The sequence below is a fragment of the Pristiophorus japonicus genome, chromosome 20, assembly GCF_044704955.1.
Source record: "Pristiophorus japonicus isolate sPriJap1 chromosome 20, sPriJap1.hap1, whole genome shotgun sequence".
Classification (NCBI taxonomy): domain Eukaryota; kingdom Metazoa; phylum Chordata; class Chondrichthyes; family Pristiophoridae; genus Pristiophorus; species Pristiophorus japonicus.
Genome location: NC_091996.1, coordinates 17,317,889 through 17,345,070, shown reverse-complemented (window position 1 = coordinate 17,345,070; position 27,182 = coordinate 17,317,889). Strand labels below are relative to the sequence as shown.

Sequence of the window (27,182 nt, the reverse complement as noted above, 5' to 3'; positions counted from 1 at the left end):
CATCTGCAGATCTATCCGCCCACAACCAGCCAGCCTTTCAATCTGGCTGACTGCAGGTGGGAATCTGAGGCCTCATGCAAATCAGGCCCTGTCGTTAAAGTCAGCAGGGCCTGCAGAAAACCCACCCTCCTGCATTTCCCGCCCACCTCTGAGGCTCCCCGCCCCCAACCCGAGAAAATTCCGGCCCTAGTCTCAGTGACAACATGCCATTGCTCTGTAAGCAGATCACCTGCCGCACAAAGATTGCACTTGGGGCAGTGGGTGGGTTGTCCAGTTAGATCATCTATTATAGGATATCTCATCACTCCTTTTAATACTATTCTGCAATTATTACAGAACCTGACACAGATGTACCAAGCATGCCAACAATGTGTGGATAGGAGAAGGACTGTTCCTTTTGAGGGCACTGCATTGGAAGTGTTGCTCCATTTAGATTCTAGCTGAAAGATTGGTCCTATTTAGAGCTGAAGGGCAGCCTTCACTTCCTGAAAATATATAATACAATATAAATGCTACTTATTTACAGTTTTTATACAATAATGGACTGTCATGCAAATAAATCCTCAAAGCACTGATAGAAATTCCAGCATATAACGTAATCAAAACCGAATTTGACTTTGCAGTCATCATTAATCAGTGGCCATGATGTTATGCCCCACATGGCATAAATGCCCCTATTCTAAAACATTGTATCTCCCAACCCGCTGTGAACAACAACCACGAGAGATCTGCTAAATAAGGAACTATCAGCTGGCAAGTATTTATGTAAAGTGACTTTCTGTTTTTTGAACTCCTTGACTTTTTGGCAGTCTGAATATTACAATACTACACAAGGTGTCTGCCTCGGCTCAGTAGTAGCACTCTCACCTCTGAGTCAAAAGATCGTGCGTTCAAGGCCCGCTGTAGAAACTTGACTCCACAATCTAGATTGACACTTCAGTGCAGCACGATGGGCGTGCTGCACTGTCAGAGATGGCAACTTTCAGATGAGATGTTAAACTGAGGTCCTGTCTGCTGAAATGGATATAAAATATCCCGTGGCATACTTAAAGAAGAACTGCGGAGTTATGGTATCCAAGCCAATATTTATCAGTCAACCAACATCCTTAAAACGAATTATCTGATCATTTATCTCATTGCTGTACGCAGAATCTTGCTGTGGGCAAAATGGCTGCAGCATTTCTCTACATTACAGCAGTGACTACACTTGGGTGGGGGAGTAGTATTTAATTTTCTGCAGAGTGCTTTTGGATGTCATGAGGTCAGGAATGCAAGTGCTTTCCCCTTTTCAATGAATTTATCTCGCTGCTTACCTGTTTTCAAAATGTCTGGCACAATATTTCATTCATAATTTTAATTGGAATTTAGCTTTCTTTAATAGTGAGATTCTATTCATGTGACTCACGATTTTATTATCTCCTGTTTTTCTTAATCAGGTCCTTTGCCCACGTGTGCAAACATTCTGTGATATCATTAAGCTAAACATTCCAATAGGAAAAGGTTATATTAGAATCTTTGAGCTTCCTGACTTTAACAAGCCATCCTCAAAGGTTTACAACAACACAGCTGTCTATGGAGAGGTACAACAATATTTTACTTCAGTTTTAAACCAGCGTTGTCTAACTTTTATGTGTTTCAACTCTGACTGGCTATTATGCTAATCTTTCTTTTACTCCCTCACCTACAGAAATCTTTATAAAACATGAGCAGTCGACTCCTGTTAGATGATTAAAATGTGGCAAATCATTTATCAGGAATAACATTTGCCTATTATAAAATTACCAGACTTTTAACTATAGTGAAATAGTTTTGACTCTAAGCTGTTCACTGTTTTAAATGGGTGCATTTTGGTAGATTGTATAGGTAATGACACTATTCAAAGAAGAGCAGAGGACTTTCCCCATTTATCCCTAGACCAAAGGTGGTAAAAATATATTACATGGTCATTTATTTCATTGCTGTTTGTGGAACTTTGCTTACACATTAGTTGCTGTGTTTGCCCACATTACAACAGTAACTACTTTTCAAAGTACTTAATTGGCTTTGAAGCACTTTGGAACAACCTGAAGACAATAAAAACATGGTGTAAAAATGCAAGTTTTTTTCTTCCTTTTCTTTAATAGAAGTTGTGTGGTTTAAACTATTTTAACTACAAATCTTGCAAATGTGTAATCTGGTTTAAACAGTTTCACTTAAAGGGCCATCAACCGAAGGTTGTTCATAAACGCCTAATAGTCTTGTTATCCACAAAAATTGTAATTGTGTTTTTACTCCTTACACTACTGCTTGCTGCCTTATGCTGATATATTAATGCAAATGACACTATAAAAACTATAATAGTAATGGTGGGCTATTGAGGTAATGTCATAGAGCAGAACATTATAGCTTGCTTCCTGCATAAAATGTTATGCTGTTCCCACTAACCTCCATTTTCAATGCCTGGTATAATTTCCTCATGCAGAGGACAAACCTGTGGCATAGTCTACTTAGGAAACAGTGGAAGAGGAGAATGTTTTAAGAAAAATAAGCCATTAATCATGACCATGGTCTGAGTAAAACGGGGTGAAAAATTCACATGGAATAAAATGTCAAACACCTTCCCAGTTGAAGTTTGAAGAACAGAGTTAATGCAGTTTAATGCAGTTTTATCTGGGCATAACGGTAGTGATAAATTACTTTGTCTCCATTGTCCAACCTGTTAGAATATCTCCTGAGTATTCTCTTATAGGCTCCAGATCTAGCATCTTGCTGGATAAATTCAGATTGACAATACTGTTGAGTAAAAGCATTGAGACATACATGCTTGACGCCGGATACCTTCTTGATCACAAGATAGCTATGGATGAGGAAAACTATTCGGCCCACATTAGTTCATCCATACAGAAGCACCCGACAGTCACTGCCGCGCCCCCACACCACCCCCCCCATTGCTGGAGCTAGTTGTTTCTGGAATGGATCCAGGGTTTTCGTCTTCACCACTCTGTCTAGAAGTTCATTCAAAATGTTGATCACTCTCCATGATATCAGTACAAAATCTACCTTTTACTAGTTAGAACTTATGCCCCTCTGTCTTATTCCTAAAATGTAATTTAAGGTACTATTTCAGATTTACTTTTTTCTATATGATTTACTATCTTGTATAACTCTTTAAGGTCAACTCTCAGATGCCTCTTTTCCAGGCTGAAAAACCTAAATGCCTCCAGTCTATCCTCAAATATTAGGCCCCTGACACCAGGGATCGTAGCTCATCTCTATCTCCCTTGTGACTTGACATCCAAAACTGGATGTAGCACGCAACTTGCAGTCTGACCAGAGTTTGATTATTAGAACATAGAACATAAGAAATAGGAGCAGGAGTAGGTCATGTGGCCCCTCGAGCCTGCTCCGCCATTCAATAAGATCATGGCTGATCTGATCATGGACTCCGTTCCACTTCCCCACCCGCTCCCCATAGCCCTTTATCCCCTTATCGTTTAAGAAACTGTCTATTTCTGTCTTAAATTAATGTCCCAGCTTCCACAGCTCTATCGGGCAGTAAATTCCACAGATTTACAACCTTCTGAGAGAAGAAATTTCTCCTCATCTTTTAAATGGTCGACCCCTTATTCTAAGATCATGCCCTCGAGTTCTAGTCTCCCCCATCAGTGGAAACATCCTCTCTGCATCCACCTTGTCAAGCCCCCTCATAATCTTATACGTTTCGATAAGATCACCTCTCATTCTTCTGAATTCCAATGAGTAGAGACCCAACCTACTCAACTTTTCCTCATAAGTCCTCAACCTTTCCCCTAAGTGAGTGGGCAAAAATTTGGCAGATGGAGGATAATGTTGGAAAGTGTGAGGTCATGCACTTTGGCAGGAAAAAAAAATCATAGAGCAAGTTGTTATTTAAATGGAGAAAGATTGAAAAGTGCTGCAGTACAGCAGGACCTGTGGGTACTTGTGCATGAAGCACAAAAGGATACTATGCAGGTACAGCAAGTGATCAGGAAGGCCAATGGAATCTTGGCCTTTATTGCAAAGGGGATGAAGTATAAAAGCAGGGAAGTCTTGCTACAGCTATACAGGGTATTGGTAAGGCCACACCTGGAATACTGCGTGCAGTTTTGGTTTCCATATGTACGAAAGAATATACTTGCTTTGGAGGCAGTTCAGAGAAAGTTCACTAGGTTGATTCCGGAGATGAGGGGTTGACTTATCAGGAAAGGTTGAGTAGGTTGGCCCTCTACTCATTGGAATTCAGAAGAATGAGAGGTGATCTTATCGAAACATATAAGATTATGAGGGGGCTTGACAAGGTGGATGCAAAGAGGATGTTTCCACTGATGGGGGAGACTAGAACTAGAGGGCATGATCTTAGAATAAGGGGCCGCCCATTTAAAACTGAGATGAGGAAATATTTCTTCTCAGAAGGTTATAAATCTTTGGAATTCGCTGCCTCAGAGAGCTGTGGAAACTGGGACATTGAATAAATTTAAGACAGAAATAGACAGTTTCTTAAACGAGATGAGGATATGGGGTTATGGGGAGTGGGCAGGGAAGTGGAGCTGAGTCCATGATCAGATCAGCCATGATCTTATTGAATGGCGGAGCAGACTCGAGGGGTCATATGGCCTATTCCTGTTCCTATTTATATTTTTGTGTTCTTATGTAAGTCAACCCCCTCATCTCTGGAATCAACCTAATGAATCTTCTCTGAACTGCCTCCAAAGCAAGTATATCCTTTCGTAAATATGGAAACCAAAACTGCACACGGTATTCCAGGTGTGGCCTCATCAATACCCTGTATAGCTGTAGCAAAACTTCCCTGCTTTTATACTCAATCCCCTTTGCAATAAAGGCCAAGATTCCATTGGCCTTCCTGATCACTTGCTGTACCTGCATACTATCCTTTTGTGTTTCATGCACAAGTACCCCCGGGTCCCGCTGTACTGTGGCACTTTGCAATCTTTTTCCATTTTAAATAATAACTTGCTCTGTTATTATGTTTTCCTCTGACTTGTATTCAACTGTTTTGGGTTATGTAATTCAACATTCCACTATCTTTGTTCATTGTTGTGTTGCATTGGTTGGACATGTTTAACGTAGAGTCTTCTAGGTTGTCTTCCACTTCATCAATAGCTATTTCACATAATTCATGAAGTGAGTATGTTGATTATTTTTCCATCCTGTGTGCAATTGTCTGCATTAAATTTAATCTACCATTTATCTGTCCACTTACTTATTTAGTCCAACACACTGTAATTTGTAAGTTGCTACCTCTGATTCTTCTGCCCATTCCAGTTTGACATCATCAGCAAATTTTACCAGTTTGATTTTGAGTTTGAATCTAGTCATTTATATAAATGAAAAGCAGTAGTGGTTCCAAAAACAAGCCACTGAGGCACCCCACTCAGTACTTCCCCACTCGACCTAACTGCTCAAACAAGTGCTTGTCGCTTTCTACCCTTTCACCGGTGTCTAATCCATTCATAGGTTTTACCCTGAATATGTAATGTTTTAAGTTTGACTAATAATCTTTAGTAAAGAACTTTATCAAACACTTTTTGGAAGTCTAGGTACTCTATATGGTACAAAAACAAGATACTGCGGATGCTGGAAATCTGAAATAAAAACAGAAATACGTTCGAAATACTCAGCAGGTCAGGCAGCATCTGTGGAGAGCAACAGTTAAAATTTCAGGTCAATGACCTTTCATCATACTAGGGGAATCAAGGGGTATGGTGAGAAAGCAGGAATGGGGTACTGAAGTTGCATGTTCAGCCATGAACTCATTGAATGGCGGTGCAGGCTAGAAGGGCCGAATGGCCTACTCCTGCACCTATTTTCTATGTTTCTATGTTCTATCAGAACTGGAAAAAGTTAGAAATGTAACAGGATTGAAGCAAGTACAGCGGCGGGGAAGGGGAGGAAAGAACAAAAGGGATGGTTTGTGATAGGGTGGAAGACAGGAGAGATTAAATGATGAGAGATGATGGTGCAAGGTGAAAAGAATTGTAAAAGGCAAAATAGAGAAACAAAAGATGGGTCTTGAGGAGGTAGAGGATGCTCTATTTTATAACAATGAAAACATTTTATTTCGTAATATATTACACTGCACAGCTTTGATTGAAATTTTGTATTTTTACAGATTTTAGTTGCTGCAATGGGATCAATGGTCTTTCAAGAAATGGAATTTCAAAACTGCTCTCTCATCCCAAGGTTTACGACGAATTCAATAAATAAAGGTGTCATCCTTCCGACCATCTCAGTGGCCCTTACTAATCTAGAACTAATTCAAACGAAGTGTGGTCGAACAGAAATGTTGCACAACCGTTTCCAGTTTATGTTCCGTAACTTATGGAGCCCAATTGTTGAGGATGTAGACATGGAATGCAATATACACGCATGTACTGATCGTGTAAGTTGTTCCACAATATAACAATTAACATTTTAACAATATTTTAACAATATCAACCCTTTGAGATTATAGGTGCTAGTATTTGGTCCAGATTTTGCTCTGTCTTTACATTTTTGCTAGTGATGTCACAGCAATATGCCACCAATTTCATAATATACAAAAAATTTTGAAGGGCACCTTGAAATGAATGTTCTGAAAAATAACTTGAATGTTTGAGAAAACAAAATGAAAACTCCAGGTGGGATGGTGCCAATGTTTCTGGTTTGTGAATCTATTTCTTCCAGCTACTATAGAAAATGAAAACTTCTGTGTATCAAAAGTTGTTACTCGAATGTTGCTTGTCAATATTATGCAGAAGACAATAACATTGTAAATTTTCAGTCTAGTACAGTGAGGGGATTTTAGTGTAGAACCAGTATCACTGGTGCATGTAAAATAAACCCCAGAATCTTGAGTCTTCCTAGGGCTGTAGCTTGGATCGCATCGCTATCACTAAATGAGTTCCATCAAAATAATATATTATTATTCCTGTTATTATTCCTAGACTTGCTTTGTTATGGAAGGGGTAACTAAAGCATTGAAAATTGACAACAGTATTCCTCAGCAAACTGGTAAGTTCAGCTTTCTGATAATGCACATTAAGCACTTGGTTGTGGAAGCGGTTCAGCGTTTATTATTAAACTGTTTTAATTTTATCATGCATTTTTAATTATTGTGCTTTTCATAATTTTTACTTTGAACAATATTATTGCTTGTTTGAATTTGTGTAATGAAAGGTAAAGAAGTGAAAACAAACAAATAGAAAGGAGAGGATGAGGAAAAGGACAGAGTTTGGCACAATGGGTTAAACCATTATTCTTTCATTTCTTATATTTGGCTTAGGATCCAGTCTAGTCTGATGGAAAAAATCTCCTCTCTTTAGATTTATGAGATCTAAGTGAAATAAGTTTAAAACGATTTTTGCCTAGTTCTTACTGGGCACAACATCACAAAACAAAACCGGACAGAATCTGGCACTCAAAAGGCAGCAGGTATGGGAATTAGAAATGCCACACGTGCAGTGAGGTCCTCTTCGGAGACTGATATTAAGGCACACTGGGGTAGATTTATTTTATGCATGATCACAAACACATTTATAATAAATGGATTTATGATTTTTTGGCACGTAGGGGAAACTTGCCCCATAATTGGAGCGATGTAGAGAGCTTCACTTTGCATGTAATCTTACGCTAAACATTAGTAAGACGAAGGTCCTCCACCAGCCTGTCCTTGCCGCACAGCACTGCCCCTCAGACATCAGAATCCATGGAGTGGCTCTGGACAATGTGGACCATTTCCCCTATCTCGGGAGCCTCCTATCAACAAGAGCAGGCATTGACGACAAGATCCAACACCGCCTCCAGTGCGCCAGTGCAGCCTTCGGACGCCTGAGGAAAAGAATGTTTGAAGACCCGTCCCTCAAGACTGTCACCAAGCTCATGATCTACAGGGCCGTAGTAATACCCGCCCTCCTGTATGGCTCGAGAGACGTGGACCATGTACAGTATACACCTCAAGTCACTGGAAAAATACCACAGCGATGTCTCCGCAAGATCCTGCAAATCCCCTGGGAGGACAGATGCACAAACATTAGCGTCCTCATCCAGGCCAACATCCCCAGCATTGAAGCACTGACCACATTTGATCAGCTCCACTGGGCAGGCCACATAGTTCGCCTGACAGACACGAGACTCCCAAAGCAAGCGCTCTACTCGGAACTTGTCCACGGCAAACGAGCCAAAGGCGGGCAGAGCAAACATTACAAGGACACCCTCAAAGCCTCCCTGATAAAGTGCGATATCCCCACTGACACCTGGGAGTCCCTGGCCATAGACCGCCCTAAGTGGAGGAAGTGCATTCGGGAGGGCGCTGAGCTCCTCGATGTTTCGTCGCCGAGAGCATGCAGAAATCAAGCGCGGGCAGCGGAAGGAGCGTGTGGCAAACCGGGCTCCCTGCCCATCTGGAAATACTAGGGGACCGAGGGTCTAGTGAGAAGGAGGAACTGAAGGAAATCCTTATTGGGTAGGAAATTGTATTAGGGAAATTGATGGGATTGAAGGCCGATAAATCCCCAAGGCCTGATGGTCTGCATCACAGAGTACTTAAGGAAGTGGCCCTAGAAATAGTGGATGCATTGGTGATAATAATGATGAAAGGGATAGACAAGATAGAGGCAGAGAGGTTGTTTCCACTGGTAGGGTAGACTAGGGAGCACAGCCTCAAAATACAGGGGAGCCAATTTAAAACCGAGTTGAGAAGGAATTTCTTCTCCCAGAGGGTTGTGAATCTGTGGAATTCAATGCCTAAGGAAGCAGTTGAGGCTAGCTCATTGAATGTATTCAAGTCACAGATAGATAGATTTTTAACCAATAAGGGAATTAAGGGTTACGGGGAGCGGGCGGGTAAGTGGAGCTGAGTCCACGGCCAGATCAGCCATGATCTTGTTGAATGGCGGAGCAGGCTCGAGGGGCTAGATGGCCTACTCATGTTCTTATGTGATCATTTTCCAACAGTCTATCGACTCTGGATCAGTTCCTATAGACTGGAGGGTAGCTAATGTAACACCACTTTTTAAAAAAGGAGGGAGAGAGAAAACGGGTAATTATAGACCGGTTAGCCTGACATCAGTAGTGGGGAAAATGTTGGAATCACTTATTAAAGATGAAATAGCAGCGCATTTGGAAAGCAGTGACAGGATCGGCCCAATTCAGCATGCATTTATGAAAGGGAAATCATGATTGACAAATCTTCTAGAATTTTTTGAGGATGTAACTAGTAAAGTGGACAAGGGAGAACCAGTGGATGTGGTGTATTTAGACTTCAAAAGGCTTTTGACAAGGTCCCACACAAGAGATTGACGTGCAAAATTAAAGCACTTGGTATTGGGGGTAATGTACTGAAGTGGATAGAGAACTGGTTGGCAGACAGGAAGCAGATAGTCAGAATAAACGGGTCCTTTTCAGAATGGCAGGCAGTGCCTAGTGGGGTGCCGCAGGGCAGGTTAGGTGAGTGGGCAAATGCATGGCAGATGCAGTATAATGTGGATAAATGTGAGGTTATCCACTTTGGTGGCAAAAACAAGAAGGCAGAATATTATCTGAATGGCGGCAGATTAGGAAAAGGGGAGGTGCAACGAGACCTGGATGTCATGGTACATCAGTCATTGAAAGTTGGCATGCAGGTACAGCAGGCGGTGAAGAAGGCAATTCGTATGTTGGCCTTCATAGCTAGGGGATTTGAGTATAGGAGCAGGGAGGTCTTACTGCAGTTGTACAGGGTCTTGGTGAGGCCTCGCTTGGAATATTGTGTTCAGTTTTTGTCTCCTAATCTGAGGATGGACGTTCTTGCTATTGAGGGAGTGCAGCGAAGCTTCACCAGACTGATTCCCGGGATGGCAGGACTGACATATGAGGAGAGACTGGATCGACTGGGCCTGTACTCAGTGGAGTTTAGAAGGATGAGAGGGGATCGCATAGAAACATATAAAATTCTGATGGGACTGGACAGGTTAGATGCAGGAAGAATGTTCCCGATGTTGGGGAAGTCCAGAACCAGGGGACACAGTCTAAGGATAAGGGGTAAGCCATTTAAGACTGAGATGAGGAGAAACTTCTTCAGAGAGTTGTTAACCTGTGGAATTCCCTACCGCAGAGAGTTGTTGATGCCAGTTCATTGGATATATTCAAGAGGGAGTTAGATATGGCCCTTACGGCTAAAAGGATCAAGGGGTATGGCGAGAAAGTAGGAAAGGAGTACTGAGGGAATGATCAGCCATGATCTTATTGAATGGTGGTGCAGGCTCGAAGGGCCGAATGGCCTACTCCTGGCTGGCTCTGTTGCACAGGAGGGCAGGAAAAAGAGTGGGAGAGCAATAGTGATAGGGGATTCAATTGTAAAGGGAATAGATAGGCGTTTCTGCGGCCGCAACCGAGACTCCAGGATGGTATGTTGCCTTCTGGTGCAAGGATCAAGGATGTCTCGGAGCGGGTGCAGGACATTCTAAAAAGAGAGGGAGATCAGCCAGTTGTCGGGGTGCACATTGGTACCAACGACATAGGTTTAAAAAAAAAAGGGATGAGGTCCTACGAAACGAATTTAAGGAGCTAGGAGCTAAATTAAAAAGTAGGACCTCAAAAGTAGTAATCTCGGGATTGCTACCAGTGCCACGTGATAGTCAGAGTAGGAATCGCAGGATAGCACAGATGAATACGTGGCTTGAGCAGTGGTGCATCAGGGAGGGATTCAAATTCCTGGGGCATTGGAACCGGTTCTGGGGGAGGTGGGACCAGTACAAACCGGACGGTCTGCACCTGGGCAGCACCGGAACCAATGTCCTAGGGGGAGTGTTTGCTAGTGCTGTTGGGGAGGAGTTAAACTAATATGGCAGGGGGATGGGAACCAATGCAGGGAGACAGAGGGAAACAAAAAGGAGACAAAAGCAAAAGACAGAAAGGAGATGAGGAAAAGTGGAGGGCAGAGAAACCCAAGGCAAAGAACAAAAAGGGCCACTGTACAGCAAAATTCTAAAAGGACAAAGGGTGTTAAAAAAACAAGCCTGAAGGCTTTGTGTCTTAATGCAAGGAGTATCCGCAATAAGGTGGATGAATTAACTGTGCAAATAGATGTTAACAAATATGATGTGATTGGGATTACGGAGACGTGGCTCCAGGATGATCAGGGCTGGGAACTCAACATCCAGGGGTATTCAACATTCAGGAAAGATAGAATAAAAGGAAAAGGAGGTGGGGTAGCATTGCTGGTTAAGGAGCAAATTAAGGCAATAGTTCGGAAGGACATTAGCTTGGATGATGTGGAATCTATATGGGTAGAGCTGCAGAATACCAAAGGGCAAAAAACGTTAGTGGGAGTTGTGTACAGACCTCCAAACAGTAGTAGTGATGTTGGGGAGGGCATCAAACATGAAATTAGGGGTGCGTGCAATAAAGGTGCAGCAGTTATAATGGGTGACTTTAATATGCACATAGATTGGGTTAACCAAACTGGAAGCAATACGGTGGGGGAGGATTTCCTGGCGTGCATAAGGGATGGTTTTTTAGACCAATATGTCGAGGAACCAACTAGGGGGGAGGCCATCTTAGACTGGGTGTTGTGTAATGAGAGAGGACTAATTAGCAATCTCATTGTGCGAGGCCCCTTGGGGAAGAGTGACCATAATATGGTGGAATTCTGCATTAGGATGGAGAATGAAACAGTTAATTCAGAGACCATAGTCCAGAACTTAAAGAAGGGTAACTTTGAAGGTATGAGGCGTGAATTGGCTAGGATAGATTGGCGAATGATACTTAAGGGGTTGACTGTGGATGGGCAATGGCAGACATTTAGAGACCGCATGGATGAACTACAACAATTGTACATTCCTGTCTGGCGTAAAAATAAAAAAGGGAAGGTGGCTCAACCGTGGCTATCAAGGGAAATCAGGGATAGTATTAAAGCCAAGGAAGTGGCATACAAATTGGCCAGAAATAGCAGCGAACCCGGGGACTGGGAGAAATTTAGAACTCAGCAGAGGAGGACAAAGGGTTTGATTAGGGCAGGGAAAATGGAGTACGAGAAGAAGCTTGCAGGGAACATTAAGACGGATTGCAAAAGTTTCTATAGATATGTAAAGAGAAAAAGGTTAGTAAAGACAAACGTAGGTCCCCTGCAGTCAGAATCAGGAAGTCATAACGGGGAACAAAGAAATGGCGGACCAATTGAACAAGTACTTTGGTTCGGTATTCACTGAGGAGGACACAAACAACCTTCCGGATATAAAAGGGGTCGGAGGGTCTCGTAAGGAGGAGGAACTGAGGGAAATCCTTATTAGTCGGGAAATTGTGTTGGGGAAATTGATGGGATTGAAGGCCGATAAATCCCCAGGGCCTGATGGACTTCATCTCAGAGTACTTAAGGAGGTGGCCTTGGAAATAGTGGATGCATTGACAGTCATTTTCCAACATTCCATTGACTCTGGATCAGTTCCTATGGAGTGGAGGGTAGCCAATGTAACCCCACTTTTAAAAAAAGGAGGGAGAGAGATAACAGGGAATTATAGACCGGTCAGCCTGACATCGGTAGTGGGTAAAATGATGGAATCAATTATTAAGGATGTCATAGCAGTGCATTTGGAAAGATGTGATATGATAGGTCCAAGTCAGCATGGATTTGTGAAAGGGAAATCATGCTTGACAAATCTTCTGGAATTTTTTGAGGATGTTTCCAGTAGAGTGGACAAGGGAGAACCAGTTGATGTGGTATATTTGGACTTTCAAAAGGCTTTCGACAAGGTCCCACACAAAAGAGATTAATGTGCAAAGTTAAAGCACATGGGATTGGGGGTGGTGTGCTGACATGGATTGAGAACTGGTTGTCAGACAGGAAGCAAAGAGTAGGAGTAAATGGCTACTTTTCAGAATGGCAGGCAGTGACTAGTGGGGTACCGCCAGGTTCTGTGCTGGGGCCCCAGCTGTTTACACTGTACATTAATGATTTAGACAAGGGGATTAAATGTAGTATCTCCAAATTTGCAGATGACACTAAGTTGGGTGGCAGTGTGAGCTGCGAGGAAGATGCTATGAGGCTGCAGAGTGACTTGGATAGGTTAGGTGAGTGGGCAAATGCATGGCAGATGAAGTATAATGTGGATAAATGTGAGGTTATCCACTTTGGTGGTAAAAACAGAGAGACAGACTATTATCTGAATGATGACAGATTAGGAAAAGGCGAGGTGCAACGAGACCTGGGTGTCATGGTATATCAGTCATTGAAGGTTGGCATGCAGGTAGAGCAGGCGGTTAAGAAAGCAAATGGCATGTTGGCCTTCATAGCGAGGGGATTTGAGTACAGGGGCAGGGAGGTGTTACTACTGTTGTACAGGGCCTTGGTGAGGCCACACCTGGAGTATTGTGTACAGTTTTGGTCTCCTAACCTGAGGAAGGACATTCTTGCTATTGAGGGAGTGCAGCGAAGGTTCACCAGACTGATTCCCGGGATGGCGGGACTGACCTATCAAGAAAGACTGGATCAACTGGGCTTGTATTCACTGGAGTTCAGAAGAATGAGAGGGGACCTCATAGAAACGTTTAAAATTCTGACGTGGTTAGACAGGTTAGATGCAGGAAGAATGTTCCCAATGTTGGGGAAGTCCAGAACCAGGGGACGCAGTCTAAGGATAAGGGGTAAGCCATTTAGGACCGAGATGAGGAGGAATTTCTTCACCCAGAGAGTGGTGAACCTTTGGAATTCTCTACCACAGAAAGTTGTTGAGGCCAATTCACTAAATATATTCAAAAAGGAGTTAAATGGAGTCCTTACTACTAGGGGAATCAAGGGGTATGGTGAGAAAGCAGGAATGGGGTACTGAAGTTGCATGTTCAGCCATGAACTCATTGAATGGCGGTACAGGCTAGAAGGGCCGAATGGCCTACTCCTGCACCTATTTTCTATGTTTCTATGTTTTCTATGTTTCTATGATAATGAGTCCATGGTAGGGTTGACCTGTTGTCAAAGGTTGAAGCAGCTTCTCCTTCAGATCACATTTGTTATGGTTTAAAGAAAAAAATCCACAGTACAGTGCTGACTCCAGATGTACTTTGATGAGCACAAAAATTCACATCCCTTTTTCAAAGTAAATTTACCAAAAGAAGAGAAATGTGCTGATTGTAGAAACAGCTGAGCGGTTTAAAATATTGTGATGGCAACATATTATTTTTCCATTAAATTGGGTTTCTGTCTGTCTTTTCTATCATTCTGTTCTTTCTTCATATCACTGACCTCCTCTGTTCATCATCTTCCAACCCTAAACATTCTTTTGCTGATTGCTTGTTTTCAATGCTCACAACAACTGTTGAATTGCTTTCCCAGAATACATAAATTTGCAGTTAGTTAAACACTTCTTTCAAATGTATGTGGGAGGTTGCACTTAAAAGTGGCAGAATGATAATCTGATTAGAACATGAGAATTGTCAGGAATAGGAAAAACCGTTACGCCAAATAAGTCCTCATGTTCATCATCATAGGCAGTCCCTCGAAATCGAGGAAGACTTGCTTCCACTCTCAAAGTGAATTCTCAGGTGACTGTACAGTCCAATACAGGAATTACAGTCTCTGTCACAGATGGGACAGACAGTTGTTGAAGGAAAGGGTGGGTGGGGAGTCTGGTTTGCTGCACACTCTTTCCACTGTCTGCGCTTGGTTTCTGCATGCTCTCGGTGACGAGACTCGAGGTGCTTAGCGCCCTCCCAGATGCTCTTCCTCCACTTAGGGCGGTCTTGGGCCAGGGATTCCCAGGTACTGGTGGGGATGTTACACTTTTTCAAGGAGGCTTTGAAGGTATCCTTGTAGCCTTGATGTGGAATCTATATGGGTAGAGCTGCAGAACACCAAAGGGCAAAAAACGTTAGTGGGAGTTGTGTACAGACCTCCAAACAGTAGTAGTGATGTTGGGGAGGGCATCAAACAGGAAATTAGGGGTGCATGCAATAAAGGTGCAGCAGTTATAATGGGTGACTTTAATATGCACATAGATTGGGCTAATCAAACTGGAAGCAATACGGTGGAGGAGGATTTCCTGGAGTGCATAAGGGATGGTTTTCCAGACCAATATGTCGAGGAACCAACTAGGGGGGAGGCCATCTTAGACTGGGTGTTGTGTAATGAGAGAGGATTAATTAGCAATCTCGTTGTGCGAGGCCCCTTGGGGAAGAGTGACCATAATATGGTGGAATTCTGCATTAGGATGGAGAATGAAACAGTTAATTCAGAGACCATGGTCCAGAACTTAAAGAAGGGTATCTTTGAAGGTATGAAGCGTGAATTGGCTAGGATAGATTGGCGAATGATACTTAAGGGGTTGACTGTGGATGGGCAATGGCAGACATTTAGAGACCGCATGGATGAACTACAACAATTGTACATTCCTGTCTGGCGTAAAAATAAAAAAGGGAAGGTGGCTCAACCGTGGCTATCAAGGGAAATCAGGGATAGTATTAAAGCCAAGGAAGTGGCATACAAATTGGCCAGAAATAGCAGCGAACCCGGGGACTGGGAGAAATTTAGAACTCAGCAGAGGAGGACAAAGGGTTTGATTAGGGCAGGGAAAATGGAGTACGAGAAGAAGCTTGCAGGGAACATTAAGACGGATTGCAAAAGTTTCTATAGATATGTAAAGAGAAAAAGGTTAGTAAAGACAAACGTAGGTCCCCTGCAGTCAGAATCAGGAAGTCATAACGGGGAACAAAGAAATGGCGGACCAATTGAACAAGTACTTTGGTTCGGTATTCACTGAGGAGGACACAAACAACCTTCCGGATATAAAAGGGGTCGGAGGGTCTCGTAAGGAGGAGGAACTGAGGGAAATCCTTATTAGTCGGGAAATTGTGTTGGGGAAATTGATGGGATTGAAGGCCGATAAATCCCCAGGGCCTGATGGACTTCATCTCAGAGTACTTAAGGAGGTGGCCTTGGAAATAGTGGATGCATTGACAGTCATTTTCCAACATTCCATTGACTCTGGATCAGTTCCTATGGAGTGGAGGGTAGCCAATGTAACCCCACTTTTAAAAAAAGGAGGGAGAGAGATAACAGGGAATTATAGACCGGTCAGCCTGACATCGGTAGTGGGTAAAATGATGGAATCAATTATTAAGGATGTCATAGCAGTGCATTTGGAAAGATGTGATATGATAGGTCCAAGTCAGCATGGATTTGTGAAAGGGAAATCATGCTTGACAAATCTTCTGGAATTTTTTGAGGATGTTTCCAGTAGAGTGGACAAGGGAGAACCAGTTGATGTGGTATATTTGGACTTTCAAAAGGCTTTCGACAAGGTCCCACACAAAAGAGATTAATGTGCAAAGTTAAAGCACATGGGATTGGGGGTGGTGTGCTGACATGGATTGAGAACTGGTTGTCAGACAGGAAGCAAAGAGTAGGAGTAAATGGCTACTTTTCAGAATGGCAGGCAGTGACTAGTGGGGTACCGCCAGGTTCTGTGCTGGGGCCCCAGCTGTTTACACTGTACATTAATGATTTAGACAAGGGGATTAAATGTAGTATCTCCAAATTTGCAGATGACACTAAGTTGGGTGGCAGTGTGAGCTGCGAGGAAGATGCTATGAGGCTGCAGAGTGACTTGGATAGGTTAGGTGAGTGGGCAAATGCATGGCAGATGAAGTATAATGTGGATAAATGTGAGGTTATCCACTTTGGTGGTAAAAACAGAGAGACAGACTATTATCTGAATGATGACAGATTAGGAAAAGGCGAGGTGCAACGAGACCTGGGTGTCATGGTATATCAGTCATTGAAGGTTGGCATGCAGGTAGAGCAGGCGGTTAAGAAAGCAAATGGCATGTTGGCCTTCATAGCGAGGGGATTTGAGTACAGGGGCAGGGAGGTGTTACTACTGTTGTACAGGGCCTTGGTGAGGCCACACCTGGAGTATTGTGTACAGTTTTGGTCTCCTAACCTGAGGAAGGACATTCTTGCTATTGAGGGAGTGCAGCGAAGGTTCACCAGACTGATTCCCGGGATGGCGGGACTGACCTATCAAGAAAGACTGGATCAACTGGGCTTGTATTCACTGGAGTTCAGAAGAATGAGAGGGGACCTCATAGAAACGTTTAAAATTCTGACGTGGTTAGACAGGTTAGATGCAGGAAGAATGTTCCCAATGTTGGGGAAGTCCAGAACCAGGGGACACAGTCTAAGGATAAGGGGTAAGCCATTTAGGACCGAGATGAGGAGGAATTTCTTCACCCAGAGAGTGGTGAACCTTTGGAATTCTCTACCACAGAAAGTTGTTGAGGCCAATTCACTAAATATATTCAAAAAGGAGTTAAATGGAGTCCTTACTACTAGGGGAATCAAGGGGTATGGTGAGAAAGCAGGAATGGGGTACTGAAGTTGCATGTTCAGCCATGAACTCATTGAATGGCGGTACAGGCTAGAAGGGCCGAATGGCCTACTCCTGCACCTATTTTCTATGTTTCTATGTTTTCTATGTTTCTATGATAATGAGTCCATGGTAGGGTTGACCTGTTGTCAAAGGTTGAAGCAGCTTCTCCTTCAGATCACATTTGTTATGGTTTAAAGAAAAAAATCCACAGTACAGTGCTGACTCCAGATGTACTTTGATGAGCACAAAAATTCACATCCCTTTTTCAAAGTAAATTTACCAAAAGAAGAGAAATGTGCTGATTGTAGAAACAGCTGAGCGGTTTAAAATATTGTGATGGCAACATATTATTTTTCCATTAAATTGGGTTTCTGTCTGTCTTTTCTATCATTCTGTTCTTTCTTCATATCACTGACCTCCTCTGTTCATCATCTTCCAACCCTAAACATTCTTTTGCTGATTGCTTGTTTTCAATGCTCACAACAACTGTTGAATTGCTTTCCCAGAATACATAAATTTGCAGTTAGTTAAACACTTCTTTCAAATGTATGTGGGAGGTTGCACTTAAAAGTGGCAGAATGATAATCTGATTAGAACATGAGAATTGTCAGGAATAGGAAAAACCGTTACGCCAAATAAGTCCTCATGTTCATCATCATAGGCAGTCCCTCGAAATCGAGGAAGACTTGCTTCCACTCTCAAAGTGAATTCTCAGGTGACTGTACAGTCCAATACAGGAATTACAGTCTCTGTCACAGATGGGACAGACAGTTGTTGAAGGAAAGGGTGGGTGGGGAGTCTGGTTTGCTGCACACTCTTTCCACTGTCTGCGCTTGGTTTCTGCATGCTCTCGGTGACGAGACTCGAGGTGCTTAGCGCCCTCCCAGATGCTCTTCCTCCACTTAGGGCGGTCTTGGGCCAGGGATTCCCAGGTACTGGTGGGGATGTTACACTTTTTCAAGGAGGCTTTGAAGGTATCCTTGTAGCCTTGATGTGGAATCTATATGGGTAGAGCTGCAGAACACCAAAGGGCAAAAAACGTTAGTGGGAGTTGTGTACAGACCTCCAAACAGTAGTAGTGATGTTGGGGAGGGCATCAAACAGGAAATTAGGGGTGCATGCAATAAAGGTGCAGCAGTTATAATGGGTGACTTTAATATGCACATAGATTGGGCTAATCAAACTGGAAGCAATACGGTGGAGGAGGATTTCCTGGAGTGCATAAGGGATGGTTTTCCAGACCAATATGTCGAGGAACCAACTAGGGGGGAGGCCATCTTAGACTGGGTGTTGTGTAATGAGAGAGGATTAATTAGCAATCTCGTTGTGCGAGGCCCCTTGGGGAAGAGTGACCATAATATGGTGGAATTCTGCATTAGGATGGAGAATGAAACAGTTAATTCAGAGACCATGGTCCAGAACTTAAAGAAGGGTATCTTTGAAGGTATGAAGCGTGAATTGGCTAGGATAGATTGGCGAATGATACTTAAGGGGTTGACTGTGGATGGGCAATGGCAGACATTTAGAGACCGCATGGATGAACTACAACAATTGTACATTCCTGTCTGGCGTAAAAATAAAAAAGGGAAGGTGGCTCAACCGTGGCTATCAAGGGAAATCAGGGATAGTATTAAAGCCAAGGAAGTGGCATACAAATTGGCCAGAAATAGCAGCGAACCCGGGGACTGGGAGAAATTTAGAACTCAGCAGAGGAGGACAAAGGGTTTGATTAGGGCAGGGAAAATGGAGTACGAGAAGAAGCTTGCAGGGAACATTAAGACGGATTGCAAAAGTTTCTATAGATATGTAAAGAGAAAAAGGTTAGTAAAGACAAACGTAGGTCCCCTGCAGTCAGAATCAGGGGAAGTCATAACGGGGAACAAAGAAATGGCAGACCAATTGAACAAGCACTTTGGTTCGGTTTTCACTAAGGATGACACAAACAACCTTCCGGACATAAAAGGGGTCGGAGGGTCTCGTAAGGAGGAGGAACTGAGGGAAATCCTTATTAGTCGGGAAATTGTGTTGGGGAAATTGATGGGATTGAAGGCCGATAAATCCCCAGGGCCTGATGGACTTCATCCCAGAGTACTTAAGGAGGTGGCCTTGGAAATAGTGGATGCATTGACAGTCATTTTCCAACATTCCATTGACTCTGGATCAGTTCCTATGGAGTGGAGGGTAGCCAATGTAACCCCACTTTTTAAAAAAAGGAGGGAGAGAGATAATAGGGAATTATAGACCGGTCAGCCTGACATCGGTAGTGGGTAAAATGATGGAATCAATTATTAAGGATGTCATAGCAGTGCATTTGGAAAGATGTGATATGATAGGTCCAAGTCAGCATGGATTTGTGAAAGGGAAATCATGCTTGACAAATCTTCTGGAATTTTTTGAGGATGTTTCCAGTAGAGTGGACAAGGGAGAACCAGTTGATGTGGTATATTTGGACTTTCAAAAAGCTTTCGACAAGGTCCCACACAAAAGAGATTAATGTGCAAAGTTAAAGCACATGGGATTGGGGGTGGTGTGCTGACATGGATTGAGAACTGGTTGTCAGACAGGAAGCAAAGAGTAGGAGTAAATGGCTACTTTTCAGAATGGCAGGCAGTGACTAGTGGGGTACCGCCAGGTTCTGTGCTGGGGCCCCAGCTGTTTACACTGTACATTAATGATTTAGACAAGGGGATTAAATGTAGTATCTCCAAATTTGCAGATGACACTAAGTTGGGTGGCAGTGTGAGCTGCGAGGAAGATGCTATGAGGCTGCAGAGTGACTTGGATAGGTTAGGTGAGTGGGCAAATGCATGGCAGATGAAGTATAATGTGGATAAATGTGAGGTTATCCACTTTGGTGGTAAAAACAGAGAGACAGACTATTATCTGAATGATGACAGATTAGGAAAAGGCGAGGTGCAACGAGACCTGGGTGTCATGGTATATCAGTCATTGAAGGTTGGCATGCAGGTACAGCAGGCGGTTAAGAAAGCAAATGGCATGTTGGCCTTCATAGCGAGGGGATTTGAGTACAGGGGCAGGGAGGTGTTGCTACAGTTATACAGGGCCTTGGTGAGGCCACACCTCGAGTATTGTGTACAGTTTTGGTCTCCTAACTTGAGGAAGGACATTCTTGCTATTGAGGGAGTGCAGCGAAGGTTCACCAGACTGATTCCCGGGATGGCGGGACTGACCTATCAAGAAAGACTGGATCAACTGGGCTTGTATTCACTGGAGTTCAGAAGAATGAGAGAGGACCTCATAGAAACATTTAAAATTCTAATGGGTTCAGACAGGTTAGCTGCAGGAAGAATGTTCCTGATGTTGGGGAAGTCCAGAACCAGGGGTCACAGTCTCAGGATAAGGGGTAAGCCATTTAGGACCGAGATGAGTAGAAACATCTTCACCCAGAGAGTGGTGAACCTGTGGAATTCTCCACCACAGAAAGTTGTTGAGGCCAATTCACTAAATATATTCAAAAAGGAGTTCGATGAAGTACTTACTACTAGGGGGATCAAGGGGTATGGTGAGAAAGCAGGAATGGGGTACTGAAGTTGCATGTTCAGCCATGAACTCATTGAATGACGGTGCAGGCTAGAAGGGCCGAATGGCCTAATCATGCACCTATTTTCTATGTTTCTTTGTTTCCGCTGCCCCCCTTTGGCTTGTTTGCCGAGAGAGAGCTCTGAGTAGAGCGCTTGCTTTGGGAGTCTCGTGTCGGGCATGTGAACGATGTGGTCAGTGCTTCGATGCTGGGGGTGTTGGCCTGATCGAGAACACTGACACTGGGGCATCTATCCTCCCAGTGGGATTTGCAGGATCTTGCAGAGGTAGTGCTGTTGGTATTTCTCCAGCGTTTTGAGTTGTCTACTGTGTATGGTCCACGTGATCTCCAGACATCCTAACATGTGTCCCCTGCTTTTTGAACTCTTCAACATCAGTCTGATTGAGTGGAAGGCAGGCATGATTAAATGGCAAAAGGTATGATTGTACAAAGCAAAAAGAGATGGTAATGGGGCAAGTAAAGAAGCAAAAGATGCGTCTAGAAGAGGTGCAAATGCGAATAGCAGAATAATCAACAGCTGACAAAAATTTGGGCAGCGTTTATAGTCTGAAATTGTTGAACTCAATGTTGAGTCCAGAAAGCTGTAAAGTGCCTAATAGGAAAATGAGGTGCTGTTTCTCCAGTTTAATTGGAACAGTGCAAGAGTGTGGGAGGAGGTCTGAGCCGAGCCAGCTGTAGCCTACAGTAATGCCGCAGATGCGGGAGGAGCACTCCTGCTCCTAGTGGCTTCACATCAAAGTAAGTATTTTAAAAAAGCTTTCATCTTTGTTGGCGGCAAGGACTGCTGCTTAGGTCCTTTACAGACCAGGTAATACTGAGCGGGGCTCCGGCAGATGAATTTTATGGATGGGTCCTGTAATCACACAGGTTCCATATTGAAGTGAAGCCTGAGCTTGTTTCAGATTGTCGACGGGGCAGCCTAAAAATGGGCCTGACAAATTTAGCAGTGGTCTGGGTGCACATGTAAATCAGTCATAGACCATAGCACTACTAAATTTGTCATCATTTTACTCTCTTATTTTTTTTTAAAAAAAGCACGGCTACGTTGAATTTAGAACCTAATATGTTCAGGAGAGATGGCAAGAAAAATAGGGTGAGGGAGGGGTAAAAAAATTTTTAAAAAAAGGTTGCGTTCACAATTTTGTCACTAAATAAACAGAATTGCACAGTTAAAAGCAAAGCTTCATCTGGTCTAGTTTGTTCAAGGTAATCAATTTTACATTTACTGGTTATTGCGCAATGGTCTGTTTTCTTCTTTAAAATGGTTGTGGAGCTGCTGGATTGGAAAGAGTTAAATATGTTCTGATGATTCGAATGGACAGACCTGGTTTTTGTCCCTGTAAAGCTGTAAACAAGCGGTCTGAAATTTGGCAGCTGGCTTCATATTCTCTGACAACTTGCATCTCTGAGGTCCTTTCTTTCCAGTTCTTTTCCCGTAATTACAGTTACCATGGTGATGAACTTGAAATGTCGCATCTCGTCAGGGTGGAATTGCCCTTAGGAAGGAGTGGAAGGTGACCTTGTTGGCAGGATATCAAACATTTAGAATATATGATGATCAGAGTGAGGGTGCAAGGGATTTGTTTGTATCTTGCATGTGGACAGAAGCCAGTAAAAACAAAGACATTAATCCTAATGTGACAAGAGCAAGAAAAACTAAGATTAGTGCTTTAGTAATGTATAAGCCTTTTGGGCATTTGAGCATAAATGATTTGTTTCAGTTCTGAATGAAAAATGTACATAGACCTTTCCAGTTTGAGGTTTCTTAAATCTCCCTTCCAGCAGCCCTCTGATACCTTTACCAACTAGACATGTTTCTTTGGAGTAATTTTTCAACTTTGTCCTCTGGTGGGGAACCTAGACTGGCACAGTTTCTCTCTATCTACTCTGACTAGACCCCTCGTGATGTTGAATACCTCTAAGAAATCTCCTCTCAACCTTCTCTGCTCTAAGGAGAACAACCCCAGCGTCTCTGCTCTATCCACGTAATTATTTCAGAAAGATCGGTAAAACATAATATGCAGCATTGAGAAGCTACCCAATGGTTTAGTAAATAAGAAAGGGTGGTGGAGGCAGTCTCAATCGTGGCTTTCAAAAGTGAGTTGGATAAGTACCTGAAGGAAAAGAAATTGCAGGGCTTCGGCAGTGGTGTATGTCAGAAATTAAACCTGCCCGAATTTCCATTAAGTTCAACTGGTGGGAGTGCAAAGTCAAAAAATTACCCTTCATGTGGACCTAGACAGTGAATGTTGGCAAATTATTCAACTGTGGAAGGGTAGAGGGGTATCACAGTTGACCTGATCCTGTCCTCCATCCAAGGTTCCCACTAATGCACTCTACATCATCGGAAGCCAGCACCATCACTCTCCTCTGCACCCCCCCTCCCCCCCCCACATGCTGAGATTAGACAATTTAGCAACGCCTAGTGATCTTTGTGGTCTTATTGACTCAGCACCACATTAGATTGTACAATTATTTACTAAACCATTGGGTAGCTTCTCAATGCTGCATATTCTGTTTTACCGATCTTTCTGAAATAATTACATGGATAGACCAGAGAAGCAGGAGTTGTTCTCCGTAGAACAGAGAAGGTTGAGAGGAGGTTTGATAGAGGTGTTCAAAATCACAAGGAGTCTAGACAGAGTAGATAGAGAGAAACTGTTCCCATTGGCAGAAAGGTCGAGAACCAGAGGACACAGATTCAAGGTGATTGGCAAAAGAATCAAAGGCCACATGAGGGAAAAACTTTTTTATGCAGCAAGTGGTTAGGATCTGGAATGCACTGCCTGAAAGGGTGGTGGAGGCAGACTCAATCGTGGCTTTCAAAAGGGAATTGGCTAAGTACCTGAAGGAAAAGAAATTGCAGGGCTTTGGAGAAAGGGTGGGGGAGTGGGACTAGCTGAGGTGTTCTTGCAGAGACCCGGCATGGGCTCGATGTGCCAAATGGCCTCCTTCTGTGCTGTAACCATTCTATGATTCTAGTTGCCTGCTTTTTCTACAATGAGTGATAATTTAATATTTACTACAATTAAGAATTCAATAAAAAGCAGTGAGTTTACACACAAAACACAAAGAAAAATCTTTTTGTTTAATGAGAACATAAAGATCCTTGTCTATGTATCTTCATTTACATATCAATATATAAATCTCCAATGTGAATAATTCTGTTTACGTTAAGTTATTCTTCAAATTTCTAAATATTTGTCCTAAAATCTGAAGAAGTTGAAATACAAATATCATAACATGGATTCATTCCATGTGATCTTAACCTTCCAGAACTAATCCTGTCATCTTCCCATTACAGCATCTAGCTGCTTCCAATGTCCTCGCCTCAACCATTATTCTTGGTGACCACTTCAAGCTATTGCTCACCCTCTGCGTAAATAAATACTACTGGATGTTCATCCTAGATTTGCTCCTCACAACCCTGAGCCTGTGCTGCCTTGTCCTACTGCTCTAGCACAATTGAAAGTATTGTTTTGGGTTTATTGAGCCCAAGTTTCCGATATCCGCTAGAACGGCGCACCTCCGAGAGGTCCGCATATTTTGTGGACCCCAGATTCTGTGTGCGTGTGCTGCTGGCTGTGTAGGAAGGGGCCTGAAGCATGCAGCCCCTAGCCTTTGCCGAATGGGCTCCTGGAGCGGGCAGAGTTCCGATTTCCAGCCTGCAGCATGCAGCCCCTAGCCCTGGCCGGGTTGGTGAAGTAGGAACTTTAAAAAATTTTATTATTGACTTATTGAATGATTTATTTTTTATTTTTTATATTTTTTATTTATTGATTTTATTGATTTATTTATCATTTATTATTGATGGTTCTGTATTTTTAAAAGTGAAGTGTTTAATGCTTTGGAAAATCCTCTAACTTCCCCCCCCCCCCTCCAATCTCTGGCTACCTGTGTCTAATTCTAAAGTGTATGCAAGGTTTTTCTGAGCTTGCAAAAGTCAACACTTACTCCGTTCTAAGTTAATTTGGAGTAACTTTTCACTGTCTAAACTTGCAAAACAGGCGTAAGTGGCTGGTAACACCTCCTTTTGGAAAAAAAAAAGGAACTAAAACTAAACTAACTCACTAGAACTGGAGCAAACTAAATGCCGAGAATTACGATTTCTAAGATACTCCAAACTAAACTAGTTGCTCCAAAAAATAGGAGCAACTGCACCTGAAACCTGGGCCCAATTTGTCTCTATTGTGAACAAACACATTTAATTTTCAGAGTGCTCTGCCAAGTATTCTGAGTTGCATTCTAATGTGTTTTGGAGAAATTCAGCTTGTGCCCCACTGTGGTTTTTAATCAGTAGGCTTGCTATTCCGCCTTCTCTCACTGAATAAAAGAACATTGCTGTTGCTTCTTTGTTCTCTGCAGGGTCTGGCTTTCCACAAAATTTAGCGTTGTAGGAAGAGCAAAAAATCTTTGTGAATCTCAGTTTTGTAACACGGGGTATTAAAAAAAAAAGCAAATCCCTTCATTGATGAAAAATTCAGTGCTGCAAATTAGATCTATCCAAAATAACAGCAGCAAATGCCTGAACCACTTGGAAGGAAATTCTGTTGATGAACTAATGATTAGTATTTACCATTGTTAAATAAGCCAAGCTGTTCAGTCTTCATACTATAAATTTAAATCCAGCATTCATTTTTCTTAGATTTGTACAATTATGTAGGAAACTAAGGTAATAAATTCAACTTGTGCCAGTTTCAAATGCGGAATGGGTGGCATCAGCAAGAGCCACAAGCAAAATTGGAGTGCTTGCCTCATTTGATAATTATTAGTAAGCTATAGCGCTATTCATAATTATTGTCAGGCCACTGATTGGGATTGGGTGGGGGAGTCTCGGGCATTAGTGACACTATTTAAAGGAGAGGTATACTTTGGCTGTTGTCATCTCAATTACACTTCAGCACTTGAAATGGCAGGCAGAGATGTTGCAAGAAGGGGCCACCTGATTTTCAGACACTGCTCTGGAGGTGTTGGTGGAGGAGGTGACTAGGAAAAGAGAACTGCTCTTTCCAGCTGATGGGCGAAGAGTGCCAAGGCAAGTTACCCGGCACCAATGCAGCGAGATGACCAAGCAGGTGAATGCAGAGGGCATAGCGCCGTGACCTGGCTGCAGTGCCGTAAGAAATTCAATCATCTGACAACAATAACTAAGGTAAGGCTTCTACTCGCATCTCTCTCACGCTCCTTAGCCCTGCACCACCTGCAACCCAGCACCTTTCACACTTTCCTTCACGCTCCTCCAGTCACAGCAGCAAACTTCACTGAACCTTCATCTTCTGCTACTTGCACACTCTGTACCTGCTATGTTTCACATCATTACTTCCCCACACCTGTGCTATATTTCACGCAACTGAATTATTATTCTACCCTGACCGGCACAATGTCACACTTTTCACCAGGCCACACACTAACTCATTTCCTTCCTTTTTGCAGGACAATCTGGCACACAACAGTAGGGAGAAGGGCCACCATCCATCCACATTCTCTCCCCATAAGAGGAGTTCACGGAGATGGAGGGAGGCGTTTCAAGATTGTTATGTCTGGCGAGGCTGAAGGATATGCTTTACAGGGTGTCTGTCCATCTTGCCCTTTTTTTCTGTTTTCACTTAAATCTCTCCCTAAACACACCCAGTAAGACCAAATGGTGCTGCTTTGAGCCGTCACTCATTTGTTTCTGCTTAACCGCAACACTAACTGCTAACTCTTGTCCTACTCTTCCCCTTCCAGGTCCAGCAGGTGCAGAGGAAGAGGAGGACAGTTTTCTTGAAGAAACACAGTCTTTCAACCTTACTCTTGCAGACACCAACTCAGATACTGGCATCAAGTGTCATTTAGAGGGTCAGTTACAGGATTCACCCAGCATAATGCGTAGGAGCAAGGTTAGGGATATAGGTTGGCCCATGAACTAGCTCGCCAGAGGGTGAGCTTACATCCTAGCTCTACTGCAGAGGGCATAGATGCTGCCTTCAACAGTCCAGCCTATAGAAGATTGATGGCTGTGCATGACCAACTTTCAGTACATGCGAGTGAGCATGGAGGAGTCCAGCTCCAATTTGTGTGGGATATTTCAGAAAGGCATGGAAACAATGCAGCCAACCATGGAGTATTTGGACAGCTCTATGCACCCTCCAGTAGGGTCCACAGTGTTGGAGGCTCTGGTGACATTCTTACAAATTTGATGGAAGCTCATTCTGCTGCCATATTGGCTCTGGGTTCCAACAATTGCTCTGGCTTTCAAAGCATGAAGGAGCATAGATAAGGGTTTCCCAAATATCACATCACTC

General features: G+C 43.1%; 1 protein-coding gene across 3 annotated transcripts in view; it reads left to right on the top strand.

The window, feature by feature from the left end:
- Positions 1 to 27,182, top strand: part of LOC139233184 (transforming growth factor beta receptor type 3-like) — a 180,013-nt gene that overhangs the window by 129,702 nt on the left and 23,129 nt on the right. For all 3 annotated transcript variants that reach the window (XM_070863814.1, XM_070863815.1, XM_070863812.1), the window contains exons 12-14: positions 1,437 to 1,580; positions 6,131 to 6,400; positions 6,945 to 7,011. In XM_070863814.1, the coding sequence (XP_070719915.1) occupies positions 1,437 to 1,580; positions 6,131 to 6,400; positions 6,945 to 7,011 (481 nt within the window). The remainder of the gene's footprint in view (positions 1 to 1,436; positions 1,581 to 6,130; positions 6,401 to 6,944; positions 7,012 to 27,182) is intronic.